This window comes from Bombina bombina, chromosome 2 (genome assembly GCF_027579735.1).
Source record: "Bombina bombina isolate aBomBom1 chromosome 2, aBomBom1.pri, whole genome shotgun sequence".
Lineage (NCBI taxonomy): Eukaryota > Metazoa > Chordata > Amphibia > Anura > Bombinatoridae > Bombina > Bombina bombina.
Window position 1 is genome coordinate 1,413,950,459 of NC_069500.1, and position 25,312 is coordinate 1,413,975,770.

At 41.0% G+C, this 25,312-nt stretch overlaps 1 protein-coding gene across 1 annotated transcript in view; it reads right to left on the reverse strand.

Annotated features, from left to right (window-relative positions):
• Positions 1 to 25,312, reverse strand: part of LOC128650423 (protease-associated domain-containing protein 1) — a 40,328-nt gene that overhangs the window by 12,425 nt on the left and 2,591 nt on the right. Inside the window, exons 2-3 of the mRNA XM_053704360.1 lie at positions 24,156 to 24,256; positions 19,300 to 19,409 (exon numbers count right to left, since the gene is read on the reverse strand). Of these exons, the coding sequence (XP_053560335.1) occupies positions 19,300 to 19,409; positions 24,156 to 24,256 (211 nt within the window). The remainder of the gene's footprint in view (positions 1 to 19,299; positions 19,410 to 24,155; positions 24,257 to 25,312) is intronic.

Here is a 25,312-nt window from a genome sequence, read left to right on the forward strand (position 1 = left end):
GAAGAAACTGTAAAATTCTAGGAATTTTAAAAGAATGCCAAGAGAATTTATGAGAAGAACACCATGAAATATAGGTTTTCCAAACCCGATAATAAATCTTCCTTGAAACAGACTTACGAGCCTGTAGCATAGTATTAATCACGGAGTCAGAGAAACCTCTATGACTAAGCACTAAGCGTTCAATTTCCATACCTTCAAATTTAGCAATTTGAGATCCTGATGGAAAAACGGCCCTTGAGACAGAAGATCTGGTCTTAAAGGAAGTGGCCAAGGTTGGCAGTTTGACATCCAGACAAGACCTGCAAACTAAAATCTGTGAGGCCATTCTGGTGCTATAAGAAACACATGCGATTGTTCCATTATGATCTTGGAAATCACCCTTGGAAGAAGAACTAGAGGCGGAAAGATGTAATCAGGTTGGTATGGCCAAGGAACTGCTAACGCATCCACTATCGCTGCCTGAGTATCCCTGAACCTGGAAAGATACCTGGGAAGTTTCTTGTTTAGATGGGACGCCATGAGATCTATTTCTGGAAGACCCCACATCTGTACAATCTGACAAAATACATCTGGATGGAGAGACCACTCCCCTGGATGTAAAGTCTGACGGCCGAGATAATCCGCTTCCCAATTGTCTACAACCGGGATATGTGTTGCAGAAATTAGACAGGAGTTGAATTCTGACCAAGAAAATATTCAAAATACTTCTTTCATTGCTAAAGGACTGCGAGTCCCACCCTGATGATTGACATATGCCACAGTTGTGATATTCTCTGTCTGAAAACTAATGAATGATTCTCTCTTTAGTAGAGGCCAAGCCTGAAGAGCCCTGAAAATAGCACAGAGTTCTAAAATATTGATTGGTAACCTCGCCCTTGAGGATTCCAAATCCCTTGTGCGTCCAATGCTGCAGTCATGAGACCTAAAACTTCCATGCACATAGCCACTGAAGGGAATGAACGAGACTGAAGGTTTCGACAGGCAGAAACCAATTTCATTTGTCTCTTGTCTGTTAAAGACAGAGTCATGGACACTGAATCTATCTGGAAACCTAAAAAGGTGACCCTTGTCTGAGGAATCAAGAAACTCTTGGTATATTGATCCTCCAATCATGTTTTTTAAGAAAAAACAAAAGTTGATTTGTGTGAGATTCTGCTAAATGAAGATTGAGCCAGTACCAAGATATCGTCCAAATAAGGAAACACCGCAATACCTTGTTCTCTAAATACAGATAGAAGGGCACCTAGAACCTTGGAAAATATTCTTGGAGCTGTTGCTAGGCCAAATGGAAGAGCGACAAATTGGTAATGCTTGTCTAGAAAAGAGAATCTCAGAAACCGATAGTGGTCTGAATGAATTGTAATGCATCCTTTAAGTCTATTGTGGACATATAACCTTGCTGAACAAAAGGCAGAATAGTCCCCATCTTGAAAGATGGGACCCTTACAAAATGATTAAAAAATTTCAGATCCAGAACTGGTCTGAATAAATTTTCCTTCTTCGGGACAATGAATACATTTGAATAAAAATCCAAACCCTGTTCCAGAAGTGGAACTGGTACAATTGCCCCTGAAAGCTCCAGATCTCAAAACACACTTCAGAAAGGCCTGAGCTTTCACAGGATTTGTTGGAATGTGAGAGAGAAAAAACCTTCTCACAGGAGGTCTTATTCTGAAACCTATTCGATACCCCTGAGAAACAATATTCTGAATCCAATGATTCTGAACGGAACCTGACCAAATGTTTTGAAAAAATTTCAATCTGCCCCCCACCAGTAGAACTGGATCAAGGGCCGCACCTTCATGCAGACTTGGGGGCTGGCTTTGGTTTCTTATAAGTCTTGGATTTATTCCAACTCGAAGATGGCTTCCAATTGGAACCAGAGTCCTTAGGGGAAGGAGTGGTTTTCTGTTCTCTATTCTGGCGAAATGAACGAAACAGACTAGAAGCTTTAGAATTACCCTTAGACTTTTTATCTTGGGGCAAAAAAACTCTCTTCCCCCAGTAATAGTGGAAATAATAGAATCCAACTGGGAACCAAATAAATTATTACCCTAGCATGATAGCGACCTAGATTTAGATACCATGTTAGCATTCCATGATTTGAGCCATAAAACTCTTCTAGCTAAAATAGCCAAAAGACATAGATTTAACATCAATCTTGATGATATCAAAAATAGCATCACAGATAAAATGATTAGCATGTTGAAGAATGTCTTTTGTCCAAAAAGTGGATGCAGCCGCAACATCAGCCATAGAAATGGCAGATCTGAGAATATAGCAAGAATGTAAATAAGCTTTCCTTAGATAAGATTAAATTTTCCTATCTAAAGGATCCTTAAAAGAAGTACTATCTTCCATAGGAATAGTAGTACGTTTAGCAAAAGTAGAAATAGCCCCTTTAACCTTAGGGACTTTTCCCAAAACTCTAATTTACCCACTGGCAAAAGATACAACTTTTTAAACCTTGAAGAAGGAACAAAAGAAGTACCAGGCTTAGACCATTCCTTAGCAATTACATCAGAAATAGCAACAGTAACAGGAAAAACCTCAGGAGTAATCACAGGAGGTTTATAGACAGAAATTAAAGAGACAGTCAACACCAGAATTGTTGTTGTTTTAAAAGATAGATAATCCCTTAATTACTAATTCCCCAGTTTTGCATAACACAGTTATAATTATACACGTTTTACCTCTGTAATTACCTTGTATCTAAGGCTCAGCAGACTGCCCCCTTATTTCAGTTCTTTTGACAAACTTGCATTTTAGCCAATCAGAGCTGTCTCCATGGTAAATTCACGTGTATGAGCTCAATGTTATCTATATGAAAAAAACGTGAACTAATGCTCTTTAGTGGTGAAAAACGATCAAAATGCATTTAGATTAGAGGTGGCCTTCAAGGTCTAAGAAATTAGCATACAAATCTCCTAGGTTTAGCTTTCAACCAAAATACCAAGAGAACAAAGCAAAATTGGTGATAAAAGTAAATTGGAAAGTTGTTTAGTTGGACTTGACTGTCCCTTTAAACATTTACTGGATTTATTATTAAGAGGACCAGACTCCTCAATATCCAAAGTTATCAACACTTCTTTTAACAAAGAACGAATATACAAAATCTTAAAAAGATAAGATGATTTATCAGTGTCAATGTCTGAAGTAGGATCTTCTGAATCAGAGATCCTCATCAGAGGAGGATGATATATCAGTATGTTGTCGGTCATTACAAATTTCATCAGAAGTAGTGATGTCGCGAATAGTTCGCCGGCGAATAGTTCCCGGCGAACATATGCGATGTTCGATCCGCCCCCTATTCGTCATCATTGAGTAATACTTTGACCCTGTACCTCACAGTCAGCAGGCACATTCCAGCCAATCAGCAGCAGACCCTCCCTCCCAGACCCTCCTACCTCCTGGACAGCATCCATTTTATATTCATTCGGAAGCTGCATTGTTAGTGAGAGGAGGGACAGTGTAGCTGCTGCTGATTGAATAGGGAAATTGATAGCTAGGCTAGTGTATTCAGTGTCCACTACAGTCCTGAAGGACTCATCTGATCTCTGATGTAAGGACAGCACCCCAAAAAGCCCTTTTTAGGGCTAGAACATCTGCTTTTTTTTTTTTCCTGTGTAATCTAATTGCAGTTGCCTGCCTGCCAGTGTGTGTGTCAGGCTCACAGCGTATACTGTGCCCACTTGCCCAGTGCCACCACTCATATCTGGTGTAACAGTAGTGTAGATTTAAAAAACAACAACACTTTTTTGACTGTGTTAAATAATAGCAGTCAGTTTCCTTCACACGTGTGCGTTTCAGTGCCTGCCTGCCAGGGCACAGTGTCACCCCAGTGCAACTCATATCTGGTGCAACAGTAGTGTACATTTTAAAAAAAAAATACAATTTTGACTGTAATAAATTGAATAGCAGTGCGTGTGTGTCAGGCCTACAGCGTCTACTCTGCCAACTTCTTCCAGTGCACAGTGCCACTCATATCTGTTGTCACAGTAGCTTGCATGCATAGTACCACTAATCAGAAAAAAAATGACAGGCAGAGGCAGGCCACCCCGCAGGGGCCGTCGTGTTCGTGGTGCTGTGATTCCCTTTGGCCCTAGAATAATGCCCAGTGTTCAGAGGCCACGTACCCCGAACTCGAACATTTCTGAGGACATAGTTGACTGGATAACACAGGACACTTCTACAGCTTCCGCTCGGAACCTTGACGCACCATCCTCCTCCAGCTTAGCTTCGGGCACCTCTCAAGTTACCACTCACCCGCCTGCCGCCACCACCAACACTAGCACCACAGCCGCTTCACTTGATCTGTCAGAGGAGTTATTTACACATCAGTTGGAAGAAATGAGTGATAGTGATGCGCAACCATTATTGCCAGAGATGTAGATAACAGGGATATGTCTCAGTCAGGCAGCATTATACACATAGACGTACGGCGTGATGATGATGATGATGATGTTGTACCCGCTGCTGCTTCCTTTGCTGAGTTGTCAGATACAAGTGAAGCGGTTGATGATGACGATGTGTCCGTGGATGTCACATGGGTGCTCGCTAGAAGAGAAGAAGAAGAGGGGGAAGTTCAGATGGGGAGACGGAGACGAGTTGGAAGGGGGAGGTCGTCGCAAGGAGCTAGTGGCACAGTCAGACAGCATGCATCGGCACCCGGGGTCAGCCAGACAGCACGTTAATCAACGCATGCTGTTGCCACCACCAGAATGCCGTCATTGCAGAGCTCAGCAGTGTGGCATTTTTTTGTGTGTCTGCCTCCGACAACAGCGATGCCATTTGCAACCTGTGCCAAAAGAAACTGAGTCGTGGGAAGTCCAACACCCACCTAGGTACAACTGCTTTGCGAAGGCACATGATCGCACATCACAAACGCCTATGGGATCAACACATGAGTACAAGCAGCACACAAACTCAAAGCCGCCATCCTCCTCCTGGTCCAGCATCTTCAGCCACGTCAACCACTCTGTCTTCCTTGCCCCTCTCAACCATCCGCCACTCCGTGTCTCGCCTTGAGCAGTTCCTGCTCATCTGCCCACAGTCAGGTGTCTGTCAAGGACATGTTTGTGCGTAAGAAGCCAATGTCACAAAGTCACCCCCTTGCCCGGCATCTGACAGCTGGCTTGACTGAACTCTAAGCCCGCCAGCTTTTACCATACAAGCTGGTGGAGTCTGAGGCGTTCAAAAAATTTGTAGCTATTGGGACACAGTGGAAGGTACCCGGCCGAAATTTCTTTGCACAAAAGGCAATCCCCAACCTGTACTCGATTGTGCAAAAGGAAGTAATGGCAGGTCTAGCACACAGTGTGTCATGATTATAGGCTAACCTAACTCTTTGTGCAACCTTTGGTGCTTATATCTTTGCACCTTTCTTGTAAATCCCTCCCACTCACAACGTATAAAGGATCAACTAACCTATTGTTAGTTGCTTAGAATTCTGTCTCTGTGCCGCAACCGATCTACTCAGGATTCACACTCCTCAGCAGCTGCTGCGCCTGACACAGGATCTCTGCTCAACCCGAGCCGGCTGTGACGTCACACGCCAACGGAACTCATACCTGCAACTCTCAATCCTCCTTACAAGCGCTCCCCGGTACCAGACTACCCAGCAAAACTACCTACCTAAACGGATTTGCACTTGCTATAGCTTGGTAAGAATTCAACTTTCCATCTTACCATTATTGTACACCGCAATCCTGTATATAAACTGAACTTTTCCTTATAACGAATTGTTAGCTCAGTTACGAGCCTCTTTAAAAACCTCCTCTTACTATCTAACTGAATTAGAATGCTAAACAAATAGATGAAGGGAGTCTACATTGATTCTGTTATTTTGTTCCACACTTCTTCTAAGATTGATAACTGAAGTTAACGCTTCTCAATATCAGACAGGAATTTATTAAGCTGATATTATGCCTGCTCTGCTAAAATTCCTGCTATGTAAAATTTGTTTCTGCATCTTATATAATCACAACTTTACTTTTGCTTTTGGTTCATTGATTTGCACTTTGCATTTACACACTTGTTGCTTAGCTGCAGATTCAGATTTGATCCAATATTAATTGCCAGACAGATATCATCTTACATATTAAACAACAGTTGCGCCCTTGTTATATATATGTATCTGATATCTGCCTAACTACACTTACAACATTTCTTAAAGCTGCAGTTGTGGTTCAGAAAATTATTTTTCTATCTTGCTCTTTTTTCTGCCTTTTAGGAAAAGCAGAATTAATCCTGACACAGTGTTGGGGCAAGGGTCCATATGATCACTGATACCTGGTCTGCAAAGCAGCTTTGTTATCCCATGTGGAAGCCTTGACTCAGACTGTAGACAATTTAGCTAAGGGCATGACCGCTTTACAGCTAGAAAATACCACCCTTAAAAAATACATTGATGAAAAAACTGATACTTTAAAGTCAACATTTAGTGCTCATGAGCCCCAACCATCCCCCCCTCAACATTTATCTGGCCATAGACATGAATTTAGAGAATTTAAAAATTCTTGTTATCTTTATTTTCAACTAAAACCAAAGACATATGCCACTGAAAACCTGAAGGTTCTTACCACCATCTCCTACTTAAAAGGTGAACCCCGAATTTGGGCAAACATGTTTTTTGAGAATAATGACCCAATCTTATACTCTCTTGACCAATTCTTTAAGGCTATGGGTCAGCTTTACGATGACCCCTACAAACAATTATCAGCAGAAACCGCTATGCGCTCTCTCCGCCAACTTAAGAGACCAGTTGAAGAATATATAACAGACTTTAAAAAATGGTCATCTGACACTTTGTGGAACGATCTTTCTTTGAGAAACCAATTTCGCTTAGGGCTCTCAGATCCTTTAAAGGATGAGCTTGCCAGACAACCCTTACCTGACACTCTAGACCAACTGATTGACTTAAGCATCACACTGGACAGACGTTTAAGAGAACAACGCTCTGAAAGACAACACACAGACGCCCCTTTAAAAGCTTCACATGTTAGTACATTACCTACACAATTTAAAGCACCGACCAAGACCACTACTTTTCCCATGGAGCTTGGATTTATCAAAGGTCCATTAACCCCTCAAGAAAAGTTGAGACGCAGAGCTAACGATCTCTGCATGTACTGCGGGGGGTTGGACCATTCCGTCAGAGATTGTGCCCAACTTCTGCGTAGGAATGGTAAGCAATCGTTAATACAAACTTGTTTGTCAGCTAAACAAATGCTTACTAATCATTGTTCCCTTCCAATTCTGTTACAGTGGGAACACCACCGAATAGAATCTCAAGCAATCCTTGACTCTGGGGCTAGTCACAACTACATTGACCAACACTTTGTTCAAAAAAATAAAATACCACTTGTTAAAAAGTTAATTCCTAGTGTCCTCCGTTTTGTAGATGGTAATGAAATAACCTCAGGACCCATACATCATCATACAATACCCTTACAAGTTACTACACAGACACATCACACTGAGTTTGTCTCCTTTGATGTCATTCCTTCACCACATTTCCCTGTTATTCTAGGTATTCAATGGCTAAAGAAACATGATCCTGACATAACCTGGTCCTCATCAACAGTACAGTTTAAATCCCAGTACTGTACAGATACCTGTTTATACCATGAAAGTTTGCTATTAGTAGACCCTGACACTGTACCCAAAGAATATTGGTCTTACTCAGATGTCTTTGATAAAAAGGAATCTGAAACTTTGCCCCCTCATAGGGTCTATGATTGTCCGATAGATCTACTACCAGGAGTAGACATTCCTTATGGTCATATATTCCCTCTTTTAGAACCTGAATTAATACACCTTAAAACTTATCTAAAAGAAAACCTTCAGAAAGGCTTTATACGTCCCTCAACATCGCCTGCAGGGGCAGGTATATTCTTTGTGACCAACAAAGACCATTCCCTTAGGCCCATAATTGACTACAGGGAATTAAACAAGCGTACAATAAAGAATCGGTACCCATTACCATTAATACCCCAACTCATAGACAGGCTAAGAGGTGCAACTTACTACACAAAATTAGATCTTAGAGGTGCATATAATCTGGTACGGATAAAGTCAGGACATGAATGGTTGACTGCTTTCCGAACTCGATATGGCCTATATGAGTATACTGTAATGCCCCTGCCACTTTCCAGTATTTCATAAACGATATTTTCAGGGATTTGTTAGACCTCTTTGTAATCATATACTTAGATGACATTCTTATTTATTCCTCCACTATCGAGGAACACATAAAACATGTTAAGATCATTTTATCTCGACTCAGGGAGAATTCTTTATATGTTAAGTTAGAGAAATGCATCTTCCACACTCAACATATTAAATTTCTCGGATATGAAATCTCCCCAGAAGGTATTCAAATGGAAAAAAACAAGGTTACCGCCATTTTAGACTGGCCAACTCCTAAAACAAAGAGAGATGTGCAACGTTTTATGGGGTTCGCTAATTTCTACAGGAAATTCATAAAGAACTTTGCACAATTAACTAGACCTCTTACTAACCTCACTAAATCTGTTGGACGATTTTCCTGGGATGATAATACACAGCAAGTTTTTGACTACCTAAAAACAGCATTCACTACAGCTCCCATCTTGAGCTATCCAAATCCTGATTTACAATATGTACTGGAGGTAGATGCTTCTAATTATGCTCTTGGTGCGATTCTATCCCAGAGATTAACACCCATGGACCCTCTTCACCCTGTTGCATTCTTCTCCAGAATATTGAGTCCCCCTGAGATAAACTATCCCATAGGTGACAAGGAATTGTTGGCAATCAAGGCCTCCTTGGAACACTGGAGACATCTACTTGAGGGTACAGCAATTCCGGTGTTGATTTATACTGACCACAAAAATTTAGAGTACTTAAAGACCAACAGAACTCTTAGTGCCCGTCAGGTACGTTGGAATCTATTTTTGTCCAGATTTAACTTTCTCATAACGTACAGACCTGCACAAAAACATAAAAAAGCTGATGCCCTTTCCCGACACCTAGAAAATCCATCTACTACTCCAGAAGATAATTCTCTCATACCCGCTGAGAAATTTCTAGCTCTGACAGCAGATCAAACCCAAGACTTCATAAAAGAACAAAATCTGGATTACACTAAACCCAATGGTGAACTTTCTCTACGTCCTGATGGGTTATTGTATCATCAAGAACAAGTTTATGTACCATTTACTCTCCGTCAGACCGTATTAAGCTCTCTCCATGACTCAGCAATGGTGGGACATCCAGGAATCACTAAAACGCAAGAATTCGTGAAAAGATACTTTTGGTGGCCTACGCTAACACACGATGTCTCTGATTTTGTAAAGACCTGTAAAACTTGTACTATCTCAAAAACACCTAAGACCACACCTACTGGGGAACTCATTCCCCTACCGACACCAACCCGTCCATGGACCGATATAGCTTTGGATTTCATAGTCGACTTACCACTCTCCAGTAGAAACAACACTATTCTTGTAGTGGTAGATCTTTTCAGTAAAATGGCTCATTTCATACCATTCCATAAATTGCCTACTTCAGCAGAAACCGTAAACCTACTAATAAATCATGTTTTCAAGTTACATGGAATACCCGAATCTATAACTTCTGATAGAGGTACTCAGTTCACTTCCAAATTTTGGAAACAATTATGTCAAGCTTTAGGGGTCTCTAGGAGGTTGAGTACTTCTTTCCATCCGCAAACGAATGGCCAAACTGAAAGAACAAACCAGTGGATAGAACAATATCTAAGATGTTTTGTAACCACTAGGCAAGATAACTGGGTAGATCTATTACCCTTTGCCGAGTTTGCATTCAATAACTCCTTCCACACCTCTAAAAAATCAACTCCTTTTCATCCCTCTTTTCATTGGGATATCTCATCTGCCAATTCTTGTCCTGTAGTTAATGAGATCATAAACACCATCTCCAACTCCTTCTCCGTAACAGAACGACATTTAAAGGGACACTGTACCCAAAAATTTTCTTTCGTGATTCAGATTGAGCATGAAATTTTAAGCAACTTTCTAATTTACTCCTATTATCAAATGTTTTTCTTTCTCTTGGTATCTTTATTTGAAATGCAAGAATGTAAGTTTAGATGCCGGCCCATTTTTGGTGAACAACCTGGGTTGTCCTTGCTGATTGGTGGATAAATTCATCCACCAATAAAAAAGTGCTATCCAGAGTACTGAAACCAAAAAAAAGCTTAGATGCCTTCTTTTTCAAATAATGATAGCAAGAGAACGAAGAAAAATTGATAATAGGAGTAAATTAGAAAGTTGCTTAAAATTGCATGCTCTTTCTGAATTACAAAAGAATTTTTTTGGGTACAGTGTCCCTTTAAGGATGGCAAAGGATCGCTACAAAAAGTATTTCGATAGAAAGAGGATTCTGTCCCCTAACTATCGGATAGGGGATTATGTATGGTTGTCAACACGAAATCTAAGGTTGCCATTCCCAACAAAGAAGTTATCTTCAACTTATATTGGTCCTTTTCCCATCCTCCGGATTGTGAACTCCAATGCTGTCACCCTTACCCTGCCGGCTTCGATGAAGATACACCCTACTTTTCACATAAGTCTACTCAACCCCTACCGGACTCTACGTGACCATGCTGTCCATGACCTGCATCTGCCTTCCGTTCCAATTCCTCAATCTGAATACGAGGTACAGAAGATCTTGGACTCTCGTATGGTGCGAGATACTGTACAGTATTTGGTTCACTGGAAGGGTTATCCGGATTCGGAGGACTCTTGGGAGCCCTCTTCCAATCTATCTGCTCCTCGCCTCTTGGCTCAGTTTCACCGCCGTCATCCGGACCGTCCTCGATCTGATCCCCGGTGTTGATCTTTGGGGAGGGGGTCCTGTCATGATTATAGGCTAACCTAACTCTTTGTGCAACCTTTGGTGCTTATATCTTTGCACCTTTCTTGTAAATCCCTCCCACTCACAACGTATAAAGGATCAACTAACCTATTGTTAGTTGCTTAGAATTCTGTCTCTGTGCCGCAACCGATCTACTCAGGATTCACACTCCTCAGCAGCTGCTGCGCCTGACACAGGATCTCTGCTCAACCCGAGCCGGCTGTGACGTCACACGCCAACGGAACTCATACCTGCAACTCTCAATCCTCCTTACAATCGCTCCCCGGTACCAGACTACCCAGCAAAACTACCTACCTAAACGGATTTGCACTTGCTATAGCTTGGTAAGAATTCAACTTTCCATCTTACCATTATTGTACACCGCAATCCTGTATATAAACTGAACTTTTCCTTATAACGAATTGTTAGCTCAGTTACGAGCCTGTTTAAAAACCTCCTCTTACTATCTAACTGAATTAGAATGCTAAACAAATAGATGAAGGGAGTCTACATTGATTCTGTTATTTTGTTCCACACTTCTTCTAAGATTGATAACTGAAGTTAACGCTTCTCAATATCAGACAGGAATTTATTAAGCTGATATTATGCCTGCTCTGCTAAAATTCCTGCTATGTAAAATTTGTTTCTGCATCTTATATAATCACAACTTTACTTTTGCTTTTGGTTCATTGATTTGCACTTTGCATTTACACACTTGTTGCTTAGCTGCAGATTCAGATTTGATCCAATATTAATTGCCAGACAGATATCATCTTACATATTAAACAACAGTTGCGCCCTTGTTATATATATGTATCTGATATCTGCCTAACTACACTTACAACATTTCTTAAAGCTGCAGTTGTGGTTCAGAAAATTATTTTTCTATCTTGCTCTTTTTTCTGCCTTTTAGGAAAAGCAGAATTAATCCTGACACAGTGTTGGGGCAAGGGTCCATATGACCACTGATACCTGGTCTGCAAAGCATGGTCAGGGCAGGTATATCACCTACACTGCACATTGGGTAAACCTGCTGACGGCTGCCAAGCAGGCCTGCTGCCACCTCCTCTACTCCATCATCTTCCATAACCTCCTCGGCTGAGTCCTCTTCTGCGTCTTGCTCCACATCAACGGCACCCCCCTAGCTCCCCTGGTACTATTCCACATCCCGGATACGGCAGTGTCACGCCGTCTTGGGGTTGACTTGCCTGAAAACAGAGAGTCACACCAGACCAGCACTCCTGTCCGCCCTGAACGCACAGGTGGATCAGTGGCTGACTCCGCACCAACTGGAGATCGGCAAAGTGGTTAGTGACAACGGAAGCAATTTGGTGGCGGCATTGAATTTGGGCAAGTTGACACATGTGCCGTGCATGGCACATGTGTGTAATCTGATCGTACAACGCTTTGTGCATAAGTACCCAGGCTTACAGGACGTCCTGAAGCAGGCCAGGAAGGTGTGTGGCCATTTCATGTGTTCCTACACGGCCATGGCGCACTTTTCAGATATCCAGCGGCGAAACAACATGCCAGTGAGGCACTTGATTTGCGACAGCCGACACGTTGGAATTCAACACTCCTAATGTTCGACCGCCTGATCCAACAAGAAAAAGCCATTAACGACTATTTGTATGAACTGGGTGCTAGAACAGCCTCTGCGGAGCTGGGAATTTTTTTGCCACGTTACTGGACGCTCATGCGTCCTTTTGAGGAGGTGACAAACCTAGTCAGTCACCCCGAAGGCACCATCAGCGACATCATACCATTTGTTTTCTTCCTGGAGCGTGCCCTGCGAAGAGTGCTGGATCAGGCCGTAGATGAGCGTGAAGAGGAAGACGAAGAGTTGTGGTCACCATCACCACTAGAAACAGCCTTATCAGCATCGCTTGCTGGACCTGCGGCAACGCTGGAAGAGGATTGTGAGGAAGAGGAGTCAGAGGAGGAGGAAGACCAACCACAACAGGCATCCCAGGGTGCTCATTGTCACCTATCTGGTACCCGTGGTGTTGTACGTGGCTGGGGGGGAAGAACATACCTTCAGTGAGATCACTGAGGACGAGGAATGGGACATGAGTAGCTCGGCATCCAACCTTGTGCAAATGGGGTCTTTCATGCTGTCGTGCCTGTTGAGGGACCCTCGTATAAAAAGGCTGAAGGAGAACGACCTGTACTGGGTGTCCACGTTACTAGACCCCCGGTATAAGCATAAAGTGCCTGAAATGTTACCGAATTACCGCAAGTCGGAAAGGATGCAGCCGTTCCAAAATAAATTAAAAAGTATGCTTTACACAGTGTATAAGGGTGATGTCACAACGGGAATTTAACAGGGGAAGAGGTGAAAGTAATCCTCCGACTCCCACGACCACGCCGGCAAGGACAGGACGCTTTACAGACGTGTTGTTGATGGAGGACATGCGGAGCTTTTTAAGTCCTACGCATTGCCACAGCCCTTGGGGGTCCACCCTCAGAGAACGACTTGACAGACAGGTAGCAGACTACCTCACCTTAACTGCAGATATCGACACTCTGAGGAGCGATGAACCCCTTGACTACTGGGTGTGCAGGCTTGACCTGAGCTATCCCAATTTGCCATAGAACTTCTGGCCTGCCCCGCTTCAAGTGTCCTGTCAGAAAGGACCTTCAGTGCAGCAGGAGGTATTGTCACTGAGAAGAGAAGTCGCCTAGGTCAAAAAATTCTAGAGTACCTCACCTTTATTAAGATGAATAAGGGATGGATCCCGAAGGGACTGACAGTGGGCGATACATTCGACTAAAAAAGGCCTGATGAGATGAGCTGCCTTGGGCTAAAAATGGTCCACATGCTGCTGTATTTGATCTCTGAATGCCGGATGACTTGCGTGACTTATCCGCCACCAACTAGGGTTCAAGCCGCAATGTTTTAGGGCACTTTCTGCCTGGGAAACAAACATCAATTTTTCTGGCCGCTGCTACAGCAGCGGCTGCAACAATACCTAATTTATCAGGCATGTGTACATGCCTAATTTTTCTGGCCTCTGGTGCTGCACTGTGGCTTCAAAAACCAAACAAAAAAAAAGGCACATAACAGGGATTAAACTGATAGGAATAGTACTACTTAACACACCACTCCTATCTGGTGGCACATTAGATTGCACGCGCAGTGCCCCAAATTTGAAGTAGGAGGACCGACCAAGCATCTTTTTCCATCTCCCGGTTCCTAAAATCGATGCCATATACACGTCCCCTGATAGGGGACGTAACAGGGATTAAACTGATAGGAATAGTACTACTTAACACACCACTCCTATCTGGTGGCACATTAGATTGCACGCGCAGTGCCCCAAATTTGAAGTAGGAGGACCGACCAAGCATCTTTTTCCATCTCCCGGTTCCTAAAATCGATGCCATATACACGTCCCCTGATAGGGGACGTAACAGGGATTAAACTGATAGGAATAGTACTACTTAACACACCTTATAATAAACGCAGAGAGAGGCAACGCAGAGAGAGGAGTCTGAAGAAGAGGAGTCAGAGGAGAAAGGTGGCTTTGAGGAGGTGGAAGACCAAACACAGTAGGCGTTCCAGGGGGCTTGTTGTCACCTTTCGGGGACCCTTGGTGTTGTACGTGGCTGGGTGGAGGAAGAGAACGTCAATGACATCAGTGAGGACAAGGAACGGGACATGGCTAGCTTGGTATCCAACCTTGTGCAAATGGGGAGTTTGCGGTTGTGCAAATGGACTGTTTGCGGTGCGTTAAATTGACAGTCTAGACCAAAATAAACTTTCATGATTCAGATAGAGCATGTAATTTTAAACAATTTTCCAATTTACTTTTATTACCAATTTTGCTTTGTTCTCTTGGTATTCTTAGTTGAAAGCTTAACCTAGGAGGTTCATATGCTATTTTCTTAGACCTTGAAGCCCATTTCTTTCAGATTGCATTTTAACAGTTTTTTACCACTAGAGGGTGTTAGTTCACGTATTTCATATAGATAACACTGTGCTCGTGCACGAGAAGTTATCTGGGAGCAGGCACTTATTGGCTAGACTGCAAGTCTGTCAAAAGAACTGAAAAAAGGGGCAGTTTGCAGAGGTTTAGATACAAGATAATCACAGAGGTTAAAAGTATATTATTATAAATGTGTTAGTTATGCAAAACTGGGAAATGGGTAATAAAGGGATTATCTATCTTTTAAAACAATAACAATTCTGGTGTAGACTGTTTGAATAAAACCCCAAACCTTGTTCCTGAGGAGGAACTGGCATTATTACCCCTGAACACTCCAGGTCTGAAACACACTTCAGAAAAGCCTGAGCTTTTACTGGATTTACAGGGATGTGTGAGAGAAAAAATCTTCTCACAGGAGGTCTTACTTTGAATCCTATTTGATACCCTTGAGAGACTATGCTCTGAATCCAATGATTTTGGACTGATTTTATCCAAAAATCCTTGAAAAACCTTAATCTGCCCCCTACCAGCTGAGCTGGAATGAGGGCCGCACCTTCATGCGGACTTAGGGGCAAACTTTGGTTTCCTAAATGGCTTGGATTTATTCCAATTTGAGGAAGGCTTCCAACTGGAAGCAAATTCCTTGGGAGGAGGATTGAGTTTTTGTTCCTTATTCTGATGAAAGGAACGAAAACGGTTAGAAGCCTTAGATTTACCCTTAGGTTTTTTATCCTGAGGCAAAAAAACTCCTTTTCCTCCAGTGATAGTTGAAATAATAGAATCCAACTGAGAACCAAATAAATTATTACCTTGGAAAGAAAGAGATAGTAATCTAGATTTAGATGTCATATCAGCATTCCAAGATTTAAGCCACAAAGCTCTTCTAGCTAATACAGCTAAGGACATGGATCTAACATCAATTTTGATAATATCAAAAATGGCATCACAAATAAAATGATTAGCATGTTGCAGTAAGCAAATAATGCTAGATATGTCAAAATCCAATTCATGTTGCGCTAAATTTTCCAACCAGAAAGTTGATGCAGCCGCAACATCACCCAAAGAAATAGCAGGTCTGAGAAGATGACCTGAATATAAATAGTCCTTACTTAGATAAGATTCAAGCTTCCTATCTAAAGGATCCTTAAAGGAAGTGCTATCTTCCATAGGAATAGTGGTACATTTAGCAAGAGTAGAAATAGCCCCATCAACTTTGGGGATTTTTTCCCAAAACTCTATAGATTTTGCTGGCAAAGGATACAATCTCTTAAACATTGAAGAAGGAATAAAGGAAGTACCTGGCTTATTCCATTCCCTAGAAATCATATCAGAAATAGCCTCAGGAATGGGAAAAACCCCTGGGGAAACCACAGGAGGTTTAAAAACAGCATTTAAACGTTTATTAGACTGAACGTCAATTGGACTGGTTACCTCAATATCCAAAGTAATTAACACTTCTTTTAATAAAGAACGCATATACTCTATTTAAAATAAATAAGTAGATTTGTCAGTGTCAATATCTGAGGAAGGATCTTCTGTTTCAGATAGATCCTCATCAGAAGAGGATAAATTATTATGTTGTTGGTCATTTGAAATTTCATCAGCTAAATGAGAAGTTTTAAAAGACCTTTTACGTTTATTAGAAGGTGGAAATGCAGACAAAGCCTTCATAATAGAATCAGAAACAAATTCTTTAAAATTTACAGGTATATCATGCACATTAGAAGTTGAAGGAACTGCAACTGGCAATGTACTATTACTGATGGATACACTATCTGCATGTAAAAGTTTATCGTGACAACTATTACAAATGACATTTGGTGGAATAATTTCTACACTTTTACAACAAATGCACTTAGCTTTGGTAGAACCGATGTCAGGCAGCAATGTTCCAGCAGAAACTTCAGAAACAGGATCAGATTGGGACATATTGCTCAATGTAAGAGAAAAAACAACATATAAAAAATTATCTATTTCCTTAAATGACAGTTTCAGGAATGGGAAAAAATGCAAAAGCATAGGCCTCTTGATAGAGAAGAAAGCAGGAGGCAAACATCAATGGGGTATTGAAATAATGAAAAAAAATTTGGCGCCAAGTATGACGCACAATGTAATGTAAACTTTTTTGGCACCAAAAATGACCGGAAATGACACACTTGCGTCACTAATGACGCCGCCATGTGAAAGGTCTCGGCGTCACGTATGACGCCGGAAATGACGAAGTTGCGCCATAAACGTATCTTTTCGCGCCAAAAAAAGTTTGCGCCAAAAATGATGCAATAAAGTCTAGCATTTGACGCACCCGCGGGCCTAACACCCGCAATTGCAAAAAAGTAGTCAAATTGAAAAAAAACTAAACCCCAGGTAAGAAATAAATTTCTTAACCTGTTTACATTCCCAAATATGAAACTGACAGTCTGCAGAAGGAAATACATGAACCTGACTCATGGCAAATATAAGTACAATACATATATTTAGAACTTTATATAAATGCATAAAGTGCCAAACCATAGCTGAGAGTGTCTTAAGTAATAAAAACATACTTACCCAAAGACACCCATCCACATATAGCAGATAGCCAAACCAGTACTAAAACAGTTACTAGTGAAAGATATGTAATGGACCTGCGCCAGACAACCCCCTATAAGCCTTAAGGGTGGTGGCACCTAGTAGCCACCGAGAATGTATATTAAGGTAAAAGGTGGTCCCTCAGGCGCCTCTAGACGGAGGCAAGGGGTATAGGAATAGTGATTAGGACAATTCAGTGAGAAAGTTACTTAACACTCAAGATGAAAGTTACTTCATGTAAAACTTATGGTGAAAGTTACTTCATATACTATTTATTAGAAACTTATTAAGCACGATTAAAATTGTTAATGAACACTGAGATAAAATTGGGAACAAATGGTCACAAATAAATGAAAGTACACAAATAAACAAATGTATGTATTACAGTACAATAGTAAACTTCTAAAATCACATAAAAAAAAAAACCTTCATGGATCCATGAGGAAAAAATGGGTGATAAAACCATATAAAAAATATACAGAGTACAACCCCAAACAGTGACATCTCTATATATTTTTACTTCCAGCAGACTGTGTGTTTTTTTTTCCATTTTTTATTCTTATTGGTCAATTTTTCACAGATTATACACTCTTCACGGATTATGTATGCTATTTTGTATGTCATATTGTGAATTTGCTCTGTACCATACAGCCGTACCCTTCACCTTTGAGTGACATTTAGGTTTTTTCCTGCCTTTATATATCTGTCCAAACGTTTGTTTACCAAGACAGTTCATATTTCAACCCATCACTGTTTGGGGTTGTACTCTGTATATTTTTTATATGGTTTTATCACCCATTTTTTCCTCATGGATCCATGAAGGTTTTTTTTTTTTTATGTGATTTTAGAAGTTTACTATTGTACTGTAATACCTAAATTTGTTTATTTGTGTACTTTCATTTATTTGTGACCATTTGTTCCCAATTTTATCTCAGTGTTCATTAACAATTTTAATCGTGCTTAATAAGTTTCTAATAAATAGTATATGAAGTAACTTTCACCATAAGTTTTACATGAAGTAACTTTCATCTTGAGTGTTAAGTAACTTTCTCACTGAATTGTCCTAATCACTATTCCTATACCCCTTGCCTCCGTCTAGAGGCGCCTGAGGGACCACCTTTTACCTAAAAGTTATTAGTAGAGGTAATGGTAAATTGAGAGTATATCGTCGATCTGAAAAGGGAGGTAGGAGATGAATCTCTACGACCGATAACAGAGAACCTATGAAATAGACCCCAGTTAGGGAAATCATCGTATTCAAATAAGTGATACTCCCGTCACGTCCCTCTGACATTCGCTGTACTCTAAGAAGAATCGGGCTTCAACAATGCTGAGAAGCGCATATCAACGTAGAAATCTTAGCACAAACTTCCTTCACCACCTCCATAGGAGGCAAAGTTTGTAAAACTGAATTGTGGGTGTGGTGAGGGGTGTATTTATAGGCATTTTGAGGTTTGGGAAACTTTGCCCCTCCTGGTAGGAATGTATATCCCATACGTCACTAGCTCATGGACTCTTGCCAATTACATGAAAGAAAATCCATTTTACTTGTCGTCAAATTTGTTTTGTTCTCATGGTATTCTTTGTTGCAGGGTATACCAAAGCAGGCAGCACGCACATCTGGGGCACAACATGACAGCAAACATTGATACCATCTCGTGGTCTTACAATTGTATAACATTTTACACATGCACACGCCTGATCTTACCTGGCTGCTTTCCAACAAAGGATACCATGAGAACATAGTACATTTGATAATAGAACAATAAAATTGTATGCTCTGAATTATGAAAGAAAATGTTTGTGCTTCATGTAGCCTTTAAATGATAGAAAAAGGGGACAAAATAAATAATAATGCACCTAATTAAACATTTTACATTACAATTTCATAAGTAACTATTTAAGCACTATGTGTAGGCCTTACCCTCGCTCCACCAGCGCAATCTGACCTTGGATGAAGGCGCCATTATTTAGATCCCCACAGGCTTCAAGAGGATCTGCTGGAACCAAGTGGATCTGGTCATATCTCTGATTCTGTACAGGTGGCATAAAGAAAAGCAATGTCACCACAGCACGTGAACAGGTCATAGTGATGTAGCCTCAGGCACAACTGCAGATTGTCGCAGGCGGAGCTCTAACTAATCGCTCATTCTGATCACAAGTGATCGTGGCGCTGTGGTAGTCAGGGTTATGGCTAGAATTATGATTACAGTTAACACTTTGGGTGCCAAGGGGTTACCAGGAGGAAATGTTACCATAACATTATGTACCTGGTGACACTGTGGCAGGTGCTTTATTGGTGCAGCAGTGAATTGGTCACATTGGGGACACTTTTTTTTTTAATTCATCTCATATTCATATAGAGTATGCACTTTAAAACAACTTATTTGCTTAGTTTTATTGTAATATTATTGTATTATTTATTAAAAAGCATATCTAAGTAGGCTCAGGATCTGAGAGCTAGCTGCTGATTGGTGGTTGCAAATATATGCCTCTTACCATTGGCTTACCAATGTGTTTAGGTAGCACAGTAGTGCATTGCTGCTTCTTCAATAAAGGATAGCAAAGGATCCTGAACCTACCTAGGATAGCAAAATGGATACTAGAAGTAAATTGGAAGCATTTTGGGTTTCATGTCCCTTTAAATACTATCGGCTAGATCACGAGTTTTGTCGGTAAGGCTGTGTGGTGCCAACGCTCCTTTTTTTTTCTTACCGCTCCCTTTAAACAACGCTGGTATTACGAGTTTTCTGCAAGCTGGCGTTAGCCTCAGAAAAGTGAGCGTTGAGCAAAATTTAGCTCCACATCTCAATTTGATACCAGCGTTGCTTACGGTAGCGGTAAGCTGGCAAAACGTGCTCGTGCACGATTTCCCCATAGGAAACAATGGGGCTGAGCTGGGTGAAAAAAAACCTAACACCTGCAAAAAAGCAGCGTTCAGCTCCTAAAGCAGCCCCATTGTTTCCTATGGGGAAAGAAAATTTACGTCTGCACCTAACACCCTAACATGAACCCCGAGTCTAAACACCCCTAATCTTACACTTATTAACCCCTAATCTGCCGACCCCGCTATCGCTGACACCTACATTATATTATTAACCCCTAATCTGCCGCTCCGGACACCGCCGCCACCTACATTACTTATTAACCCCTAATCTGCTGCCCCCAACATCGCCGACACCTACATTATATTTATTAACCCCAAATCTGCTTCCCCCCCCAACGTTGACACAACTATATTAAATTTATTAACCCCTAATCTGCCTCCGCCACTATAATAAAGTTATTAACCCCTAAACCTAAGTCTAACTCTAACCCTAACCCCCCCAACTTAAAATATAATTTAAATTAAATGAAATTAATTTAACATAATTAAATAAATTAATCTTATTTAAAACTAAATACTTACCGATAAAATAAACCCTAAGCTAGCTATAATATAACTAATATTTACATTGTAGCTATTTTAGGATTTATATTTATTTTACAGGCAACTTTGTATTTATTTTAACTAGGTACAATAGCTATTAAATAGTTATTAACTATTTAATAACTACCTAGCTAAAATAACGACAAAATTACCTGTAAAATAAATCCTAACCTAAGTTACAATTACACCTAACACTACACTATCATTAAACTAAGTACCTAAACTACCTACAATTAATTACAATTAAATTAAATAAACTAAATTACGGAAAAACCACCCCCACTAAATTACAGAAAATAAAAAAAGAATTACAAGAATTTTAAACTAATTACACCTAATCTAATCCCCCTAATAAAATAAAAAAGCCCCCCAAAATAAAAAAAAAAATCCCTACCCTATACTAAATTACAAATAGCCCTTAAAAGGGCCTTTTGCAGGGCATTGCCCCAAAGTAATCAGCTCTTTTACCTGTAAAAAATAAAAATAAAAAAATACAATACCCCCCAACATTACAACCCACCACCCACACACCCCTAATCTAAAACCCACCCAATCTCCCCTTAAAAAAACCTAACACTAATCCCCTGAAGATCACCCTACCTTGAGCCGTCTTCACCCAGCCGGGCACAAGTGGTTCTCCAGAGGGTCCGAAGTCTTCATCCGATCGGGGCAGAAGAGGTCCTCCAGATGGCAGAAATCTTCATCCAGGCGGCATCTTCCATCTTCATCCTTCCGGAGCGGGTCCATCTTCAATCCAGCCGACGCAGAGCATCCTCTTCAAACTAAGTCCTAACGAAGAATGAAGGTTCCTTTTAAATGACGTCATCCAAGATGGCGTCCCTTGAATTTCGATTGGCTGATAGAATTCTATCAGCCAATAGTAATTAAGGTAGGAAAAATCCTATTGGCTGATGCTATAAGCCAATAGGATTGACCTCGCATTCTATTGGCTGTTCCAATCAGCCAATAGAATGCGAGGTCAATCCTATTGGATCAGCCAATACGATTGAACTTCAATCCGATTGGCTGATAGCATCAGCCAATAGGATTTTTCCTACCTTAATTACGATTGACTGATAGGATTCTATCAGCCAATCAGAATTCAAGGGACGCCATCTTGGATGACGTCATTTAAAAGGAACCTTCATTCTTCGTTAGGACTTCGTTTGAAGAGGATGCTCCGGTCGGCTAGATTGAAGATGGACCCGCTCCGCTCCGGAAGGATGAAGATAGAAGATGCCCTGGATGAAGATTTCTGACATCTGGAGGACCTCTTCTGCCCCGATCGGATAAAGACTTCAGACCCTCTGGAGGACCACTTGTGCCCGGCTGGGTGAAGACGGCTCAAGGTAGGGTGATCTTCAGGGGGTTAGTGTTAGGTTTTTTAAGGGGGGGATTGGGTGGGTTTTAGAGTAGGGGTGTGTGGGTGGTGGGTTGTAATGTTGGGGGGGTATTTTTTTTTTTTTACAGGTAAAAGAGCTGATTACTTTGGGGCAATGCCCCGCAAAAGGCCCTTTTAAGGGCTATTTGAAATTTAGTATAGGGTAGGGAAATTTTTTTCATTTGGGGGGCTTTTTTATTTTATTAGGGGGATTAGATTAGGTGTAATTAGTTTAAAATTCTTGTAATTCTTTTTATTTTCTGTAATTTAGTGTGTTTTTTTTCGTAATTTAGTTTATTTAATTGTAATTAATTGTAGGTAGTTTAGGTAATGAGTTTAATGATAGTGTAGTGTTAGGTGTAACTGTAACTTAGGTTAGGTTTTATTTTACAGGTAATTTTGTCTTTATTTTAGCTAGGTAGTTATTAAATAGTTAATAACTATTTAATAACTATTGTACCTAGTTAAAATAAATACAAACTTACCTGTAAAATAAATATAAACTCTAATCTAGCTACAATGTAACTATTCGTTATATTGTAGCTATCTTAGGGTTTATTTTATAGGTAAGTATTTAGTTTTAAATAGGATTAATTTATTTAATTATGTTAAATTTATTTTGTGTAATTTAAATTATATTTAAAAAGGGACAGTCAACACCAGAATTTTTGTTGTTTAAAAAGATAGATAATCCCTTTATTACCCATTCCCCAGTTTTGCAAAACCAACACTGTTATATTAATACACTTTTTATTTCTGTGACTAACTTGTATCTAAGCATCTTCTGACCGCCCCTAATCACATGACTTTTAGTTATTTTGCATATAGTTGCATTTTAGCCAATTAGTGCAGTGTCTGCCACTAGCCACGAGCGTGATCACAATGCTATCTATATGGCCTACATGAGCTTGCTCACCCCTGCTGTGAAAAGTAAATAAAATAGAGGCAGTCTTCAAGGGCTTAGAAATTATCATATGCACCTTCCTAGGTTTGCTTTCAACTAGAATATCAAGAGAACAAAGCAAAATTGTTGATAAAAGTAAATTGTAAAGTTGTTTAAAATTACATGCCATATTTGAAAAATTAAAGTTTTTTTGGACTTGACTGTCCCTTTAAGTTAGGGGGGGGGGGGTTAGACTTAGGGTTAAACTTAGGTTTAGGGGTTAATAAATTTATTAAAGTAGCGGCGACGTTGGGGGTCGGAAGATTAGGGGTTAATAAATGTAGGTAGGTGTTGGCGACGTTGGGGGGGCAGATTAGGGGTTAATAAAATGTATCTACTGTTTGCGAGGCGGGAGTGCAGCGGTTTAGGGGTTAATAAATTTATTAAAGTGGCGGGAATGTCCGGTCGGCAGATTAGGGGTTAATAATTGTAGGTAGGTGGCGGCGATGTTTGGGGCAGCAGATTAGGGGTTCATAGGTATAATGTAGATGGTGGTAATGTCTGGTCGGCAGATTAGGGGTTAAAAATTTTGATTTTAGTGTTTGCAGTGGGGGCTCGGTTTAAGGGTTAATAGGTAGTTTATGGGTGTTAGTGTACTTTTTAACACTTTAGTTAAGAGCTTTATGTTACGGTGTTAGCCCATAAAACTCTTAACTACTGACTTTTAAATGCGGTAGGAGTCTTGCCAGGAGAGGCTGTACCGCTCACTTCTTCCAAGACTCGTAATACCAGTGTTAGGCAAATCCCATTAAAAGATAGGATATGCAATTGACGTAAGGGGATTTGCGGTAGCATCGAGTCGTGGAAGAAAAGTGAGCGGTACACCTGTACCTGCCAGACTTGTAATACCAGCGGGCGGTAAAAAGCAGCGTTAGGACCCCTTAACGCTGCTTTTTTACCCTAATGCCAAACTTGTGATCTAGCCGTATGTTACCTCTATTATAAATATATATATTACTGGAACAAATAAATCATAGGAATCATGTTTTATTCAAATTTCTAGTGTACCTCAGGTACAGAACTTACAAAAGCCCCCCCAAAATCTTTAGCTGGGGTAGCAGTAAAGATATATCTGATGTCCCCCGGGCTCAAGACTTGGAAATAAAGGTACTCCTGGAAACGAAGACCTGCGGAGAAACCAAAGTGAGTGGTAATGAAAGAACAGAAGGCAATGCCTGTCCCCACACTCCCCATAACGTCACTACCGGCCTCACGTATCAGAGAGAGGTGCTGTACTCACATATTCAGGAGGGGTTGCTGTGTTAGATACTAAGTGGGGAGTCGTGTGTGCCCCCAGATTAACACATGCTGAGCAGGCTTGTGTGTCTTCTTTACACCTCCAAAATGGGGGCATGCTCTTTTGTGGAATTAGTTTAGTATGCAACAAGATCCTGATATATGCTAATGAGGGACTGATCACTGTCACCAGCCTTACAAATAAAATGACTGTGGCTATGGGGTGCCTGGGCTAACACGTGACAGAGGGCTAGGGGCACACGAAACTCACACATGACATAGGGCTACACCAAACTCACACATGACATAGGGCTAGGGGCACACCAAACTCACACATGACATAGGGCTAGGGCTACACCAAACTCACACATGACATAGGGCTAGGGGCACAGCAAACTCACACATGACAAAGGGCTACACCAAACTCTCACATGACATAGGGCTAGGGGCACACCAAACTCACACATGACATAGGGCTAGAGGCACACCAAACTCACACATGACATAGGGCTAGAGGCACACCAAACTCACACATGACATAGGGCTAGGGCTACACCAAACTCACACATGACATAGGGCTAGGGCTACACCAAACTCACACATGACATAGGGCTAGGGCTACACCAAACTCACACATGACATAGGGATAGGGCTACACCAAACTCACACATGACATAGGGCTATGGCTACACCAAACTCACACATGACATAGGGCTAGGGCTACACCAAACTCACACATGACATAGGGCTAGGGGCACAGCAAACTCACACATGACAAAGGGCTACACCAAACTCACACATGACATAGGGCTAGGGGCACAGCAAACTCACACATGACATAGGGCTACACCAAACTCACACATGACATAGGGCTACACCAAACTCACACATGACATAGGGCTACACCAAACTCACACATGACATAGGGCTACACCAAACTCACACAT